Consider the following 18,963-nt stretch of genomic DNA (forward strand, 5'->3'; position numbering starts at 1 on the left):
GTCTCAGTCTGTTACCATACCTTGTTTTTGTTATGGTAGTTAAACTGCTTTTAAATTATTGGTCTTTCCTCTGAATAGTCTGTGTTCTTGAAATAGTTTCTGGCATGGAAGCACATTTTCCTCCTAGATGAGGCCTACTGAGAAGTACAAATCTTTATGTGGGGGAGTCTTGGTGTAGCAGCTTTAAATGTTAAGGACCTATCAAGTAGTCCCTATTCTTTCCCTTGGGAGGATACCACCACTAGGATAAATCAAGTCTGGGCATTTGAAGAAGACAAGAGGAAGCAGCTTCTTTGTGTTACACATTAGTCAGGCTTAACAGTCCCTCCCTTCCCCTCTCCAGAGTGTAATGGCTAATCATCATAGGTGTGGGGAAGACATTACCTGAGACAGTGGCAAGGAAGCCAGGGTTGGGTGCTAGCATCTCCCCTTTCTTAGGAGAGCCTTGTCAAGTCAACTACAATCCCCTACATGAAGTAGCTTCCTCTACTTTGTATTTTCCCTCTGTTCCTGTGTTGGGACAAGAGAGCCCAGAAGTTGTGGTGGGGGTGAGAGGATGTTTGATTTGATACACTTGTTTTCTTAAGTTTCCCGAGTCAGAACTCAGGCACTTGGGTCTGTTTTAACACATTTCCAAGAACTACAGGGCACTTTTAGGCACAGTTACCATGACGTTCTCCTTCAGTGGAACATATATTTGACTTGTGTATTAACACCTCTGAAAACTGATTGTCATTTGTTAAACCTTCATAAAAAGTGCTAAGCACATACAGGAATAGTCTTCAAGTCCTCACAACAGACTAAGTTGCCATCCTGCTGTGCAGACCAGCCTCAAGTGTCCTGTCTTGTCAGAGTTTAAGTCATAGATTCTGCCCTCAAATCTATTAATTTAGACTAATCAGTCTAATTTTTAAGGCTGTTAAACATTAAATATGAATCATATTTAAAGTCAACATGAAATGGTGTAATGTTATAGTAATTTTTATATTGAATACATGTTAAGTTGGTGTTTTTAACTTGAATTGGCCTAAATGAAATAAGTATTAAAATTATTTAGTATTATTACTTTTTTATTGTGGCCACCAGAAAATTGAAAACTGTGTTACAGGGCACATACTGATCAGTCACAAAGAATAATTTTTCTTGCTTTTAGGAGGTGATGAACAATAAACTGTTTTGCTTTCGTTACAGGCACTTTAAAGAGGAGGAGACCGCCGCAACCCATTCAGCAGCCCCCGCGTCAGAGGCCCCGGGAGAGTTATCAAATGGGACACATGCGACGCTAACTGCAGCTTTTGCCTTGGTTCTTCCTAGTGCCTACAGTGGGAAAACTTCACTCCAAAGAGAAACCTGTTAAGTCATCATCTCCAGACGAAACCCTCACAGTTCATAGTTGAAGAAAAATGGCAAGAGATCATGTCCTCAGACCAGGTGGAATTACTTAAAATTTAAAGCCTGAAAATTCCAATTTTGGGGGGGGTGGATGGAAAAGGAACCCAATTTTCTTATGGACAGATATTTTTAACCTAATGGCACAAAGTCTTAGAATATTATTATGTGCCCCGTGTTCCCTGTTCTTCGTTGCTGCATTTTCTTCATTGCAGACAGACTTGGCTCTCGATGAACTTTTATCACAAATCGAAATATATTTTTTTCAACTGCCAATCAAGGCTGGGAGGCTCGACCACCTCAACATTGGATATATCACTTGCCAATGTACATACCTTGTTATATGCAGACATGTATTTCTTACGTACACTGTACTTCTCTGTGCAATTGTAAACAGAAATTGCAATATGGATGTTTCTTTGTATTATAAATTTTTCCCGCTCTTAATGAAAAATTACTGTTTAATTGACATACTCAGGATAACAGAGAATGGTGGTGTTCAGTGGTCCAGGATTCTGTAATGCTTCACATGGGCAGTTTTGAAATAGAATCATTTTCCCTTTTCTTACGATGGAGTTGGTTCTTACATACATCTTTTTGTCTTGTCGCATGGCTGTTGTGAGCAGGAAAGACTGTGCTGAAGAACACGGCTGATCGGAGTGTGAACTGGACAGCAACAGCATTTGGCTTCAGAGTCAGTTCTTTATGTAAATGTTTGGTTTCTGCTTAGTATTTTACACTTCCTAATTCAATTCCCTTTTTAAATTGTTAGGTGAAATTTTATTCATGCCTTGATGCCTTGGTAAGAATTATGTCAGAAATAATTATTTTCATTTGTGGCCTGCTTATTCCTTTGTGTATTCCATATACTTAAAGTTTTTATCTGATATGGAAAAGAAAATCAGTGTCTTCATTGAAATATTTGGACCATTCTTTAGCACACCATCACTGATCATTGGTAACCACTAGAAATTAGTAATTTGCTTGGCAGGTAGTTGAAATTGTAGATAGGCCTTCTGACATTGTTTTTCCAACCCGTAAGCCATTTAACAACAATAAAGGTAGACAGCACAGTGTCCCATTACAAACTTCTTTTTAAAGCAGATATAAATAATTGGCATTTATAAAGAAAGAGAAAGCAAAAGCATTTAATGTATTAACAGGCTTATCGCTATGCAGAAAATGGAGGGGGCATTAAAAACTGTAAGCTTGTGACATATTCATTGCTTCTGTTTTCCAGCCACATCACTTAAATTAGAAGTCAACAGCAGTGATTTTCCTGGCTTTACATAGGAGGCAAATTTAGGGAAGGTTGACAAGATTACTGTGTTCGGCTTTCTTTTCTTTTTTCTTTTTCTTTTTTCTTAAGAGTCTAAGGTTTACACAATCACTCATAATGTGACGCGAGCCAGCAAGGCCAAAAACGCTAGAGAAACAATGGGATCTCTCCTTGTAAACTTGTACAGTACGTGGTGACTTTTTTCAAAACAGCTTTTTGTACATGATTTAGAGACAAATTTTGTACATGAAAAACCCCAGATAGACTATAAATAATTCTAACCCAACAAGTAGGTAGCTGTGTATGACACTGCTTTAAATCATTCAAATGCCTTTGTTTTTGGACTGTGCAAAGGTTGGAAGTGGGTTTGCATTTCTAAAATGGTGACTTTTATTCTGCAAGAGTTCTTAGTAACTTCTTGAGTGTGGTAGACTTTGGAACATGTACATTTTTTGCTTGTAATGTTATCCTGTGGTAGGATTTTGGCAGTTGTACACTGCCTTGTTTTATTTTGAGTCTAAGTTAAATGTTTTCTGAAGAGATACATGCACTGAACTGTTTCCACTGCAAATTAAGATGTGGTAAAAATGAAAGGATCAGGACCAGTGAGATCTAATACTACTGTCAGTTTAATGTCCACTGTGTTTTATACAGTATCTTTTTTTTGTTCACTTTGGAAATTTTTACTAAAACCTGCAAAAAATAAAGTATTGTGCAAAGATGTAAGGTTTTTTGAAACTTGAAATGCATTAATAAATAGACTTGATGAAATCAATTTGACGGGTCTGTTCTCTCTTTGAACTCAGAGAACTGTCAGAGGCAGTTGCCCTACTGAGTGAAAGACTGCTCAGCAGAACGGTGTCTCCTCCTGCGAGTGCAGGCATCCTTGCTCACAGGGAAGAGCCACAACGAGCAGTCCTGTTGGGTATCACTGTCACATACACACAATGAGCAGTCCTGTTGGGTATCACTGTCACATACACACAATGAGCAGTCCTGTTGGGGATCACTGTCACATACACACAATTAAAAGTCACTCAGCAGCACTGCTTTTCACTGTAGTCAGTCTCCAGGACTTGTCTTAGTGAAGAGCTGAGCCTAACTGGAAACCTGCAGTCTTCTTTCTGTGTCCAATGTTCTGCATGCTAAGTGCCTTATTAATGTCTAATTTATCTGGGTATGGGAGTGCACATCTATAATCTCAGTACTGCAGAGGCTAAAGTAGGATTCAGGGAGTTAAAGGCCAACCTGGGCTACATGCAAGATCTCTGAACAATCCTGGTAGATTAATTGCCTGGAATGCACATGGACTGCATCTTCAATTCATAGCACTTCCCGAGTGCTACTACACAAAATAAAACCTGGTCTAATGGAGATATATTTGAAATTTTGAACTAATATTTTCCTATCTTGTCAGATTTATTGTAGAGAATTGATATCATAGTGTTACTTACAAAAGAAATTATTTTGTACATAAAGTAGTGCTCTTCGTGGAATAATATGCCCCAAATTCCTTTTTAAAATTAAGACTAGCTATAGATGATTGGATCTATTACATAATAAATATTATTTATTTTGGTTTTAAAATAGAGGTTTCGCTGTGTAGCTGGCCTTGAACTCACCACCCCTTGCCTCTGCCTTCCAAGTGCTGGAATCAGGGGCATCTGCACCTGTGCCCACCTAATACTTTCACAGTAGAATTACTTAATACTAATAATTGGAGGGGGAAACTGCTTTGTTTTTTCCATGAAACTGGTAATTTTCACCAACTCCCAGGTAATTACAAATTTGGTGCTTTATGTACTGCTGCTTAAATTTGGTTTGGAATTTATTTTGGTGTAGTTTTCTAAATTTTGACACCAGTTTATAAACAAATCATTACAGTTTCAGAATTTAGTGATTTCCATAGCACTAGGCAATGTGCAGGTCAGGGAAGGATTTATTTAAGGAAAAAATAGCTTTTTAAGATTAGTCTTGGCTTTTCATTATCTTCAGTACTTTGTTCTCTATGAAAGAAAAGATTTTGCACAAACTGAGCCAAGTTTTCTATTCCTAAGTCCCATCTTGGGCAGCTATTGCATTTTAAGACCCAATTGCTGTTTTCAACCTGGTATTTTTGGTGGCTGTGAGGTGTGTATACTTGTTCTTGGAAAATTCTTAAGTTCTCATATAGTATTTCTAATTTGAGGTCTCTGAGCATCAAAACAGCCAACGCATTGAGAACATAGGCTGCCTGTCTTCACTGGTAAAAGGGAGACAGGCATCTTCCATATTTAAAGGGTCAGGAAACAAACTGAGAGAGCAAGGAAGATGCTAGTTAAAAGCAGCTGGTGAGGATAGTTCATCATTAGAGGGGTCAGTAATGCTGTTAAGAATTATCGGGGGAAACTTCTGTGTCAGAAGCAAAAACCCAGAGTGCAGCTTTGGTGTTAGCATTTTTGATTCTCAATTAAAAACTACTAAGCAGGTACAGCACATTTACCAGTAGTCCCAACTACTTGGGAGGCTGAGGCAGGATTGCTTGTTTCCAGAGAAGCCAGCCTGGGCAACAGAGCAGACAAGTTTCAAAACAGGAAAGCCACAACAGCAACAACAAAAATAAAGACTTGCACTTGATTCCCTTTCCGCATTTACTACCAGTTTAACTTTTTCAGTACTGTTTCTAGAGCCAACTCTTTTTATTAAGACACAGATCGAACCTTTGTACTCTATGTTCCTGTATGCTTTGTGATTTAAGATATGTACGTATTGCTATTTCTATCAGAAATTGTATGTTTTACAGTTGCTAAGTTTTTCAGAATTAAAAAGCAACTGGGCACTAGATAAAATATAAGAAGGTTGAATGCAGTGTTTATTACCTTCTCTCTGTCCTGAAATCCCCATGAAAATGGGAGGGCTAGTCCAACAAAGAACAGATGAAATGAAAAGCATGGGAACAAGAACATATTTTTGACAACTGTGAAGCAGGCAGAGGAGTCCTGTCTGGTGTAGCAAATCTAGAGACACCAAATTCTAAACAAAAATGGAAATGGGTGGCCAGGAGTGAGATAGGGGAGGTCTGATTTGCACTGTCAAGATTTGAGGGCACAGTTTATGGGTAAATGCATATGATTAAAAGCATAATTTGTAAATCCACCTTTCCTGTTTAACAAAATAATGATGCTGTCTTAAACATTCTGATGGCTGTAAAGATTGCACCCTATGGAGGTATGTATGCATTTTTCCATTAAGTTCCAGATGGCTCGTTGTTTTAAATAGTCCTTTGTGGAAATCCTAAACCTAATGATAATTCATTCTTAAAACTGGAGTTTTGCATTAAAGATATTTGAAAAGTCGTTGATTTAAAAATGTGTTAGTGTGTGAACTAACTGAAGAGGGGTTCACACTTTGAAAATCTAAATATTCAGCCACATAAGTTTTCTATAAACAGCAGTGAAAGACTTCTGTTTAATTGATTTCATGAAGATAAAAAATTGGTATCCCAGCTATGTCTTCAAATACTGTTTTCTTCAGAGGAATCAGACTTCTTTGGATAAATTCTGGGTGTAGAGAATTCTGTCACCCCAAAGGTTTATATACAATGATTCAGGAAGCACTTTGAAAATAATCTTAACAACAGTAAAAATATCTTCAAGAGACTGAAACCCCAGCTTTACAAATTCATATTTACCTTCGGAATATGCACATTTTAGAGACATGCTGGCCAACAAATTGAAGAAAAAAAATACAGAATTAGGATGTCACCATGTTACCCTCAGGTGATTAGGGGGTGGGACTGATTCCGCTGTCCCCTCCTCTCCCCAGTCACTGACAGCCTCAGAAAGAGATAGCAGGTGGATTGCACTCCCAATGGAAGATCATCTCCTCGGGAGCAAGCTCGCCAATCTAGCTTCCAGAACTGACACCGCTTTCTAGAAATGGAGGAAATAAAGGAACAAATAAAATCATGGGGGAATGTCCGCACAATTCAGACTTCGGAAAACTACAGAGCAAATAACCTCATCTTGTGTGACAAACTAAAATTCAAAGAAAGTAAATGATTAATTAAAAGGAACTTAGCTTGCCAAGACAATTGATGAACTTATTTGGATTTTGCAGTGGAAAAGCTTAAAGATCATTACGGGTATGTGAAAAATTAATTGATAGTTGGTGATCATAAGTGTTTACATTTTATTTTAATTTTTTTGTTAGGTGTGGGGCTTCATGCATGCTAGGCGAACATCCTACCATCTGAGCTGCATTCCCAGTCCATCTATATTTTATTGTTATGTTACAGTGCCATGTGATTGCATTTTTAAAGGGAGCTCATATCATTTAGAAATGTAAACTGAAATATTATAAAAGTGATGCTTAGTGTCTTAAGATTTCTTTGAAAATAACTGAGGAATTAGAGTTGGCCAGTATGTGGAAGATAAGTTGAGAAAAGATTGGTTATGAGTTGATAATTGTTTGAGCTAGGCAATGGGTGCTTAGCAACTCATTATACTATTTTCTCTACCTATATTTAAATGTTTTCATTAAAAATGTTTTAAATATGGATTGAGTTCATATAGAGGTTTACTCAAGACTTAATTTATAACCTATATCCATGATTTTTAGTGGAATTAAGCATGAACCAATCAGTGTAACATAATTATATTCTGTTTCAGTTCCAATGAATGACTAATTGATTTTGAGTATGAGATAAATTTTGAAACTATCAGTCATTAGGGAGTCTTAGCAATTGTTTGAGCTCTCCTTGCCTTCTTTTTATGTGGCTTGCTAACTATTTAAGGAAAAGAACTCTTTTCTGTTAAACATCAGAATGTGGGTAATGGTCAGATTAGCCATAGTAAGTTTACAAATCCTGCTTTGGAGTAAATGTTAAGTAGCGCAGTACAGTAAATTGGAGTTGTTGTCTTTCTTGTCCAAGTGATAATGATCCCTGGCAGTGCAAATGTTTTTTTAAAAAACTATCTTGGAATTTTCTTTTTCTTTTCATGACAGGATTAGAATAATTAGTTATAGTGTGAGTTGTCTTAATATGAAAAGAATTTTGGGAGGCTGAAGGCTGATTAGTATTGCTGATAATCCAGTTACTGTAGTCATAATGTGTTTTACTATTCTTTGGTGCCCCTCACTCGGCATTTAACCTTGTGTGATTCTGAACACAGACTGTCAGTTTTTATAAATTAAGGTGTTATATGTTATTCATTTTTCCTAATTTAGTTCTGTGGTGGTCCTTAATTTTCATTTTTCATGGGGACATATATTAGCATCTTTGTTAGCCCTTTCTTCTCCCCCCCCCCACTTCATCAGAGCAGGGTTGGAATTCTACATCGTATTCTCTACATACATGCTAAAATGTGTGCACTGGTTATCCACCTGTAGTTCACTGGGCAGATTGTTTGAAAAATTATTTATATTAGCTGCTAGAGAGATATCTCAGCAGTTAAGATCACTGGCTGCTCTTTTAGAGGACCTGGATTTGATTCCCAGCACCTATATGGTCCCTCACACTCAACCATAACTCCAGTCCCAGGTGATCCAGTGCCCTGCTGGCACCAGGCATATATAGGCATACATGCAGGCCAAACACTCATGCTCATAAAATAGAAAATAAGTTTTGTTTTGTTTTTTTAAAAACCAGACACTAAAAAAATATTAAATACTTTGTAGTTGTTCTTGACAGTTTTGTGCATACATTTTTATATTCACCTCCAACTTGCCCCTGCCAGGCCCAGCCACCAGCACATGTCCCATCCAGCTTCATGTTCATTTTTAATAACCCACTGTGTCTACTTTGTGCTGCCTGCAAGAGCATGAGTGGCCATGCTTCCCCCTAACACACAAAGAAAAATAACCCTCTCCCTTATCACCCATCAATTGTTAGTAGCTCCTCAGCTAGAGGTTGGGTCTCATGAGTGCCTCATCTGTCCATGATGGAGTTATTGATGGGCTTGATCGTGTGCAGGTAAGTCTAGAAGACAGCATCTCTCTCTCTCCCTCTCTCTCTCTCTCTCTCTCTCTCTCTCTCTCTCTCTCTCTCTCTCACACACACACACACACATACACACACACATACACACACTTCTGTGATGCTCTCTAAGCCTTTTGGAGGCTGACCACTCAAGTCACCCACTCTGCATTTTGGCCAGTTCTGGGTCTGCATCAACTGCTGCATATTGCAGAAAAAGCAGCACTATTCTAGGGATATATGCGTAACTATTTAGGCAGCAGCTTGACAACGTGTCCATTTATCAAAATAACAGTATTAGGGTGGGGGCCAGCCATGAAAGCTAAGTCTGGGTAGGTCACCCAAAGGAAGTTCTTTACTTCCAACCATTATTACCTGAGACTCTGGCCATCAATAAATAAATTTATATAGAGTCTGGAGTCTCAATAGTTTACCGAGACGACGCCTGGCAGGCCAAGATTACCCAACCTCCACCCAAGAGCCAACCATTCAAAGGAAATGCCTGACATTCCAACTGCTGTAGGTAGGATCACCTGCCAGCACACTTCAAGACACCCCTAGACAAATGTCAGCCCTTCAGGGGTCCTGAACCTCAGAGATCCCTCACCCCCACCTTTACTACTATAAAAACCCAATTCTAATAGAACTCAGGGCTCTCCAGATATTCCAATACGTTGGACATGCGGAGAGACTGAGTTTGCAAACTTGATTAAAATAAAGGCTTTTTGCTTTTACATATGAGACTTGGTCTCCTTTGTTGACTTTTGTGGGGACCCACGGATTTGGGCATAACAGTAGGTTCCCGCATTAGAGTCTATGCCCTCCCCACCTGTGAACTTTTGTCCAGGTTCACACACACACACACACACACACACACACACACACACACGGTGTGCTTGTAAGTCAGAGGGCAACTTGAGGGAGTCAGTCCTCGCCTTCCATTTTGTTGAAGCAGGGTCTTTCTTGTTTATGCAGCTGTACTGAGTCTTCCAAACTGGCCATGAGTTTCTGGGTAATTCTGTCTTTGCTTCCCATTTTGCCATGGCACTGGGATTATACATGACTCCCATATCTGGCTTTTTGTATGGACATCAGCGTGGATGGTAATTCCTTTGTTTGCTGAGCCAACTCCCCTGGCCCTGGACATTTTTTAAGGGTTTGATTGTGTAAGACCACTGCTTACACAATCTGGTTCTGGTGAAGTTTGTGATCCAGTAGGTTAAACAGATGTTGATCAAGCACTCATATAGTTAGATTTGCCATTCCTGCTGTGGTTAGTGCTGAGGGAGAGGCCCTGAGTAAACAGAATTGACTGAGGATGGGTCTGTGGGAGGAGGCGGAACCTGGTTAGAAAGAGGAAAGAATGTGTGAAAACAGTGCTTGCATGAGAAGGCTGAAGTGAGGGTTAAATAGTGTATATGCTGGCCATTAATAACTAACTTTTTTTTTCCTGGGGAAAGGTAAGTTTTGCTCTTGATGTTATTAGATGTAATCCTAATCATTTGGACTCCTCTATTTTTTAAATGTTTTTGTTTGTTTATTTGTGCTTGACACTGTTCATTTGTGAATGACTGGTGAGTAAATTAGCAGATGTCATATTCTCCTTAGGATGTTGGCCCAATAGTCTTAGAGTTATGAAAGGTGCTTGGACTTTTAAACTATGACCTCAGTATCATAAATGCCATAAACTTGGGCTCAGAACATGGAGCCTCCTTGTACCTGCTGCACACCCCCGGAATCCTACCATTTCAGGCCATACTACAGCCTTCGGTCAAGCTAAAAGAATGACGCTCACTCAGAGGCCTTGGCAACTCCTATTGCTCACCTACTACATGATTGAAGTTTGTCCCTGTAGCCCTCCAAGGATGGCATATGGAGGTCAGAGGACAACTTAGGGAAGTGGGCTTGGCAGCATGTGCCATTGCTGGCTGAGCCATCTCAACAGCTTCTATAAAAGATTCAAGTGGAGATGAAAATCCCAAGACACCAATGAGGAGTAGGGGGATGGGGCACAGTGACTTTCTAACATGAAAAGACAGTGGATCCGGTATGAAGAATGGGGTCCAGTGGGTTAAAGAATGAAGGATGGTTTCAGTTGCTGATTGCAGTAGTAGCTACATTTATAGATGACAGAATCTGTAAGGAAGGAGCTGATGGTTTGTTACCCATATGACCTTGTAAAGTCCAGTAAAGCTCGGTGTCTCATCTGTGAAGCAATATCCAGCACCTCAGGGAAATATGCTGAAGAAAGAGAATGTACATGAGGCACCTTGCATGTGGGGGATACCCAAATACCAACCTGTTTTTGTGTAAAAAACTGCTTATTGAACTAAATCTATTTAATTTCCTGACTTTAAGTCTCTTCTCATAGTTGTGGAATATTAGTTGAAGATGTGTTACATCCATTTATGCTGTGGAATATTTGTTTAATGATGCAAAAATGTTGCATTCTTGTATGTTGCTTTTGTTTAACTCTGTGAAACTGTGTTATTTTGCCTGTCTAAAACAACTGATTGGTCTAATAAAGAGTTGAATGACCAATAGCAAGGCAGAAGAGGAAAATAGGCAAGTCTGGCAAGCAGAGAGAATAAATAGAAGGAGAAGAAGGTAAGAGAGAGAGCATGCGAAAGAAGAGAGAGAAAAGGAGAGGAGGGCATGAGGGGCCAACCACCCAGCCACAAAACCAGCTACAGAGTAAGACGTAAAGAGAGATATGCAGAAATAGAAATGGTATAAGCCCAGAGGCAAAAAGTAGACGGGTTAATTTAAGTTAAGGAAAGATGATTTGGGTAGTGGTGGCACACACTTTTAATCCATCGAGAGACAGAGGCAGTCAGATCTCTATGAGGTCAAGGCCAGCACCCCTGTCTCAAAAACAAAACAAAACAAAACACACACACACACACACAACCTGGCTAGAAATAAGCCAAGGTAAGGCCAGGCATTTATAAGTAATAATAAGACTCTATTTATTTGGGAACTGGGTGGTGGGCACCCAAAGAACTAAGAGTAAAAAAACCCTAGTACAGTCATGTACTTGAAGGATAGTGGTCTGCGGTTAGGCCTGTTCTTACCCTTTCCAGGTCTAGGAATAGTCATGTGTTAGGTAAGTGTCTCAGTTTCTTTTCCTGTTGTAATGAGATGGCCTGACCAGAGCAACTTATGAGAGAAGGGGTTTACTGTGGCTCACCACTGAGCGTCTAGTACATCGTGGAGGAAAGTCAAAACAGCAAGTGTGTTGCTACCGACTGCACCACGTTCACAGCCAGGATGCAGCTGCCCAATTCCCTTACTCCATTTTATATAGCCCAGGATCCTGTACCCAGGGAGTGGTTCCTTCCACAATCAAGATAGGTCTTCTCACATCATTTAATATAAGGAATATAATCTCCCACAGGGATGTCCAGAAGGTCCACTTCCCAAAAGTGATTCTAGATCTTGTCCAGTTGACAACTGGAAGCATCACACCAACTTCCTGTGACCGTAACAAAAATTCCCGAAACAATACACTTAAAAGTGGAAAGATTTATTTTAACTCATAGGGGTTTTTGTTTGCTTTTTCCGGGCCAAAAGCATACTTTTGAGCTCCAATTTGTCAAGAGATGAATTGGAGAAAACAGCCACTTGTTGATATCTCAGCAAGCGTTTAAGGAAAGTAGAGCCAGAAAGCAGGAGATAACAGAAATCCAGAAGGGCAAGTGTGTGAGAGAAGAGACAGGAAAGTAAGGAGTGTCTGAGATGGGGAGGAACTTCCACCTGGAGCTCTAGGAGGCGTCAGCGGTGAGAGGACACATGCCTCAGCACAATCAGTCTCCAAATTACAAGCACAAGTCAGAGCATACAAGTTCCCTCAGAGAGGAGCAGGTTCTTTTGATGGAGAAAGAACTGACTTGGTATTGGTCTGCTAATTGCACTAGAACTACAACATGGAAAACCGAAAAGCAGGGAGAGAAAAGGGTAACGTGGAAATGACCTGGGCAGACTCTGCAGCTTGGCTCTCTTCTACCTTTCCCTTATTGGAGCATTTTGTTGTTGGTTGTTTTTTGTTTGTTTGTTGAGACAAGTTATCACTATGCAACATTGACTGGCCTAAGGGCACACTGTGTAGGCCAGGCTGGCCTTGAACTCAAAGAGATCTGCCTTCCTCCGTGCCCAAGTGCTAGGATTACCACTATACCTAAGTCAGCACAGTGCTAACCTCAAACTTACTATGAACTTGACAGTGTCTTTGAGCTTCTTCTAATCCTCATGCCTTTACCTCTCAAGTTCTGGGATTACAAGTATACACTGCCACATTAGGTATATGTGGTGCTAGGGATGAACCAAGGCTTTGTGCTTGCTAGGCAAGCTCTCTATCAACCAAGCTCCTCCCCCACCTCTGGCTCACTAAGTTTTATAGAAACATCTAAGAATGAATTCCCATTTCCTCTTACTTGGTGTTGGTTAAATAAACCAGTGTTTACAGTAGAACTTGGAAAAGCCAAGATAATATGAGATCTCAGAAGAACAGTAAAGCAAAAACTGAGCCCAAATCAAGATGTATTCTGATACCTGCTATTCAAAGATGAGAGAAACGTGTCCTTCTGTCTCTGAAAGGCCTTTGGCCTGCCACTCTGCAAAAGCCTCTTCCCTTCTTGAGTGGATCACTTCACCATCTGCCTTGACAACTCTTCTACAGTCTGGTACTAAAAATAGTAAGCAAATCTCAGCAGATCTGGGCATGGGGGTGGGTGGGAAGAAAAGAAATATTCCAGTGTTCTCTCTGGAGTGGCTATGCAGCTGGAGGGGAAGTGAAAGCAGTCTTGAGGTCTGCTGTGAGGAATGAAGCAGGGGAGGAACAGAATATTTGGGTGGGAGGAAATATGTGTCTAGTTTTCATAGCTTGGTAAAGAAATGCTTGCTTGTGAGCAACAGAGAAGGGAAAGTAGCCAAAAATCTATAAAAGAAGCCAAATTAAAGAGATGGAAATGGAAATTTTATCAGTGTGTAAAAATGAAGAAACATGAAAAGAAGAAATAATTAGTAAAGGAAGCCAATAAGATCATGAGGTCTAGTTATTACACTAAGTATGAGTGGGCTAAATTCCTACATTAAAGTCAAAGGCAATTAGTTGAGTTAAAATTTTAAATTGGTTATCTATAATCCATCTAGGACAAAAATATTTTTTTAAGTTTAAATATTTTTAATTGTTTTATTTGTGTGCGGGTGTGTGTGTGTGTATGTGTGTGTTGTGTGTATGTGTATGCACATTCATGTCATGGCAAGAGTAAAGTTAGATGGCAACTGGCTGATGTCATTCTCCTCCCACCATGTGAATCTCAGGGATCAGACTCAGATCAGCAGCTTGTCAGCAAGTACCCTTACCTACTGAGTCATCTTGTCTGCCCTCAAACAAAGTTGTAAAGAAACTTTTTGAAAAGTTGTCAGTGAAGAGATAAAGACTGTAAGACATAATGAAAGTGGGAATAATACAATTGTGGACTATTTGCCTAGTAAGTGTGAGGCCCTTAGGAGTTTGGGATTAAAAACACTATAAAATGCATAATAAGGAACATCTTATGAGTCAGAACCAATATTAGTAAGCTTATGAGAATCAGTGTAACTGCAAATACAATTTAATAAAAATGAAGATTTTAAAATCTCTTGCAGGGTTAGTTTTAATATACAATCAACAAACTCATTTTATTTTTAAAAAGCTTTTTTTTTGTTTGTTTTAGAAAAGCTGGCTTGGACCTCATGATTCCTCTACTTCAGCTCCCAAATGCTGGAATTACAGATGTACACCACTATATCCAGCTAGTAAACTTAGTTTATTTCATATGTTTATAGTTGTAAAGTAAAACAAAAACAAAAACAAAAACAAGCTATTTTTTTCATATACCCCACAGAACATTGTAAGGACTTACAATCATTGTAAGGATTACAAAGAAAGTCTTAAAGACTTTAGAAATTTAGAAATGACATGTCTTTATAGCAACATTCAATAAAATTAGAAATGATTCTAAAATGACCAAAATAGCTTAACTGTGAATTGAAGAATGCACCCCAAATAACCTTTAGTGTAAAGACAATAAAGCAAACCCTGTAGATTATCTAGAATGCAGCGAAAGAAAACCGTTTCCACAAAAATCCACACAAAAATCCACATGGCCAGCCTTAGAAACCACTGTCATCAAAGAAGAATAACTAGGGGCAGCGGATATGGCTCTGTAGGAGCCTTTGTGTCACCAGTATAAAGACCTGAGTTCAAATCTCCAATACCCATGTAAATATCCAGGCAGGACCTTGTGTGCCTGCAACCCCAGCGTCGTGGGGGTAGACATAGGTGGATCCCAGAATCTCACTGTGAGCCAGCTGCGTAGAAAAGTTTCAGGTCCAATTACAGACCCTCTCTCAAAGCAATAAGGCAGAGAGCAATGGAGAAAGACACCAGCTGTCTTGTTCTGGCTTCCACATGAGCACACACAGGTACATACCTTTATATACTCATATTCTGGCACCATACACCCACACACCACCACCGTACATTCACTGTTGGGGTTGAACCAGCCTTCTAGGAATTCAGAGGAAGGCCACCATCCACCATAGTCTTTTCTTGACCACTAACTGAGCTGTTTAACTTTAAATCCTACTTAGTTCGTGGATTGACTGTAGACAATGCTAAGCAGAGCACAGCTTCTACTGTCCGCAGTCAGTGCTGATGGCCGTTTCAACTACCTCAGAATTGCTGGAACTGCAGAGTCCTTGGTTCCTTCTGCTTTTATGGTAAGGCCCTTATTTTATTTATTATTATGGTCATATGTCTATGGAATTCTCTTGCCTAAAGGGGCTTCAGAACATTTTTTAAATGAATGTGATATGTAATATAAAAGCTGAGGTTCTAAGACAGTTATATGCAAAAGCACAAAATATGTGATTTTCTGATTAAAAATGATTAAGGGCCAATTGCTCATTGGTTAAAGAGACTACCAAACCTACTGACCTGAGTGTGCTCCCTGGGACCCACTAGGTGGAGGAGAGAACCAATTCTCTAAGCCCTTTGACATCCCCATGTGCCCTCCTCCTCCCACAAATAAACAAATAAATACAATTGTTTAAGTTATGTTGGTTGTGGCAGATCATGACTGTAATTCCAAAACTCCAGAGTCTGAGGCAGGACAATTACCTTGAATTCATGACTATCTGGCGCTACCCAGTGAGACTCTGTATCAGAAAAACAAAAACAAAATGAAATTCATTATAAAAGAAGGTCATGAAACTGAAAGGGGAACTAATAGGACCAGGGATGGAGGAAGAGAAGGGAGAAGAGGAGTAGAAAGGATGAACAGGATGAGAATATAGTATATATGAGTAATGAGAATGTCGTAAAGAAATCCTTTGGTGCAGGTAATATATGGTAATCAAAACTTTAAATATCAGCGTATTACTTAGACAAAAGCCTCAGGTCATTGCCGTAGAATCAAAATATTAAAATGTTACCCCCCTAAAAAATGTGGACCAATATCATTTATGAAAATAAGGGGATTGGCAAGATGGCTCAGCGGGCAAAGATGCTTGCCGCCAAGTCTGGTGACCTGAATCCCATCCCTGGAACCTATATGGTAAGAGGAAAGAAGTTATTCCTGAAAGTTGTCCTCTGACCTGACACACAAGTCATGGCATGGACACACACACCCATGTACACGATATCAATAAGTAATTCATAAAAAGGAAACTAAGTACACATGTTAAGATCTTAGCAAACAGTGCACCACAGCTGTGGGAGACTTTCTTCCAGGAATGCAGGTGTGGGCCAGCACTAGGAAATGCATGAATGTAATTTATATTATTTTTAAAAATATTTTATTTTCCCCGGTACTGGAGTGACAGATGATTGTGAACCACCATGTGGATACCAGAAAGCGAGCCTGGGTCCTCTGGGTCCACTGGGCCATCTCTATCGAGCCCTAATTTTTTTAAAATCATTTTAAGTTGTGTGTGTATGCTCAGTGTGAGTGCCATTGCCCATGGAGTTCAGAAGAGGGCATAGTGCCCTCTGAAGCAGAAGTTACAGGTGGTTCTGAGCAATCTGCCATGGGTGCGGGACTGAACTCAGATCCTCTGCAGAAGCAGTGTGTTCGCCTAGCTCTTGAGCCTCCCCTCTAGCCCTTATATAATTAACAAACAAGGAAAACACCTAGTATTTCTTAAGCTTTAGCAGCAACAACTAATAGAAATAGAAAATCCCTTAAATTTAGTAAGGTTTATTTGCCAAAACCCCAATAAAGCCCTAAATAAAAAAAAAGTATTCTAAGACCTATCATTAAAATTGTAGTGAATCAAGACAGAAGCAGTAGTGCCTACCATGGGCGTTGCTAGTTAATGTCATCTGGGAGGTTCTGACCAATCCAGGAAGGTCAGGAAATGGAACCAGCAGAATACGTGGTTTTGGTAAGGAGATGGTTATCCACCATGAGATCCTAGTAAGGGAAAACACAGATGGAATTGGCACGTAACAATGATTTGATAAGATGAAGATACAGGATAAACAAACTCAAAAGGTATTCTATGCATGAACAGTAAGTCCTATGAAAAAGAGTGACTTTGCTCATAATAATGACCTAATACTTAAAAAAAGAAAGACATAGAAAAAATATATAACACACAGCATTGCTGAACAAGAACTCAGGTAAGGAAAGGCTAGTTCTGTATTTATCTCGATGCCTCTCTGGTGCCCAGCTGGAAAATTAACAGGGATTATAGACAAATCAGGTAGTTAGCTAACATCCCACATGAAAGGCTGTGAGTGAGCCACAGTGTCTGTAGGCCTGTGAGGGTTGAGAAGCCCACCTGAGCTGTGGCCAGTGCCTGTAATCCCAGCACTGGGGAGGTTGAAGTCATGATTGCCGTGAGTTTGGGGCCTACCCGACCTACACAGTGAGCTCCAGATTGGACTGGGCTTCAGTGTAAGACTCTGTCAAAAAGCAAACCCAACCAAAACAAAAAGATCTAAAAATCACATGTATGGGGCTAGAACAGCATCAATGCTGAAAGATACATAATCCCAGCGTATACTTTTGGTTTATGATAAAAGTGAGATCATAGCTCTACACTGAAAAGCTTTAACACATGTTGGCTTCATTTTTATCCAGATAGAAGAAAATAAAGTTTGGCAATCTATCCTTGTGCCAAATACAAAAATAAATTTCAGATGGATTAACGCCTGTAGGAGATGAAATAAAAAAATCTCAGAAGAAAATCTTTATTTGGTTTAATTTGTAATTCAGTGGAAATAGAAGTTTTAACCAAGCCAGTAAGCTATGCAATACACATATTTTTTTCTGGAGTTCATAAAACAGAAAACAAAGTCAACTGCTGTTTAGCAAATAATGTAATTAAAACCAGCAATGGAGGGCCTGGAGAGATGGCTCAGCTGGTAAAGCTCTTGCAGAGGACTGGAGTTTAGCTCCCAGAACCCACCCTGTGCTGCTTACAAATGTCTGTAACTGCAACTCCAGGGGTTTTTACAGAGGTGCACACACACACACACACACACACACACACACACATGCACGCATATAGGGGAGGGGCAGAGACAGAGAAAATGATAGAGACAAAGTAAAATAGTATATTTGGGGAAATATTTACAAGGAAGATGAAATATAAGGGATTAGTGCATTTCATAAATAATGTGTACTTGCAAACTAATAAAAAGAAAGATTTTATGGAAGAATAGCACTGAACAAGCAATTCACCCTAATAAATGCAGGAAGTTCCTCAAACTCAGCAGTAGGTGAGGAAATACATCAAGAAGGTCCTTGTTCATACTTAAAAGATTGCAAAAATTCAAATGAACCGCACGCTTATTTTTGCTTTGGAAGGAGGTAGTGATCAAGAATGAGTTCTTAGACATGGCTGGTATGACTTCAAGTGTTGGGGGATTTGGGAAAGTGGTATGGTAACATCTCTGTCTCTCTGTCCCCCCCGGCCCTGTGTGTGTGTGTGTGTGTGTGTGTGTGTGTGTGTGTGTGAAAAGAGGTCATTGGCTCTCCTGGAGCTAGAGTTACAAACAGTCGTGAGCTTCTGGTTGGGATGCTGGGAACCCAACTCTACAAGAACAACAAATGCTTTTAATGACCCTCGCCTCCCTTTCCACTCCTCCACAACCCTCCTCTCTCCTCCCTCCTTTCCTCTCTTTTTTCCAGCCCCCTCTGTCTCCTAAAGATACAGTCTTGCTCTGTTTCTCAGCCTGACCTCAAATTCAGAGTAAGCCTCCCTGCCTCAGCTTCTCAAATGCTGGGATTACAGGTTTGTGTCCCCATACCCAGCAATGACCACATTCTCTATGAGAATGTTCATA

The 18,963-nt window shown here is 39.8% G+C and overlaps 1 protein-coding gene and 1 long non-coding RNA gene across 2 annotated transcripts in view; one reads left to right on the forward strand and one right to left on the reverse strand.

Annotated features, from left to right (window-relative positions):
• Positions 1-3,443, forward strand: part of Adam10 (ADAM metallopeptidase domain 10) — a 104,274-nt gene extending 100,831 nt beyond the window's left edge. Inside the window, exon 16 of the mRNA XM_038321762.1 lies at positions 1,192-3,443. Within this exon, the coding sequence (XP_038177690.1) occupies positions 1,192-1,286 (95 nt within the window). The 3' untranslated portion in view covers positions 1,287-3,443. The remainder of the gene's footprint in view (positions 1-1,191) is intronic.
• On the reverse strand, positions 1,124-17,085 carry LOC119809065. The gene is made up of 3 exons (XR_005284617.1): positions 16,968-17,085; positions 15,790-15,827; positions 1,124-6,579 (listed from the first exon to the last, which is right to left on the reverse strand). It is a non-coding gene; the product is annotated as an uncharacterized LOC119809065 (long non-coding RNA).
• Between the last annotated feature and the right edge of the window lie 1,878 nt (positions 17,086-18,963).

This window comes from Arvicola amphibius, chromosome 3 (assembly GCF_903992535.2).
Source record: "Arvicola amphibius chromosome 3, mArvAmp1.2, whole genome shotgun sequence".
In the NCBI taxonomy this organism is placed as follows: domain Eukaryota; kingdom Metazoa; phylum Chordata; class Mammalia; order Rodentia; family Cricetidae; genus Arvicola; species Arvicola amphibius.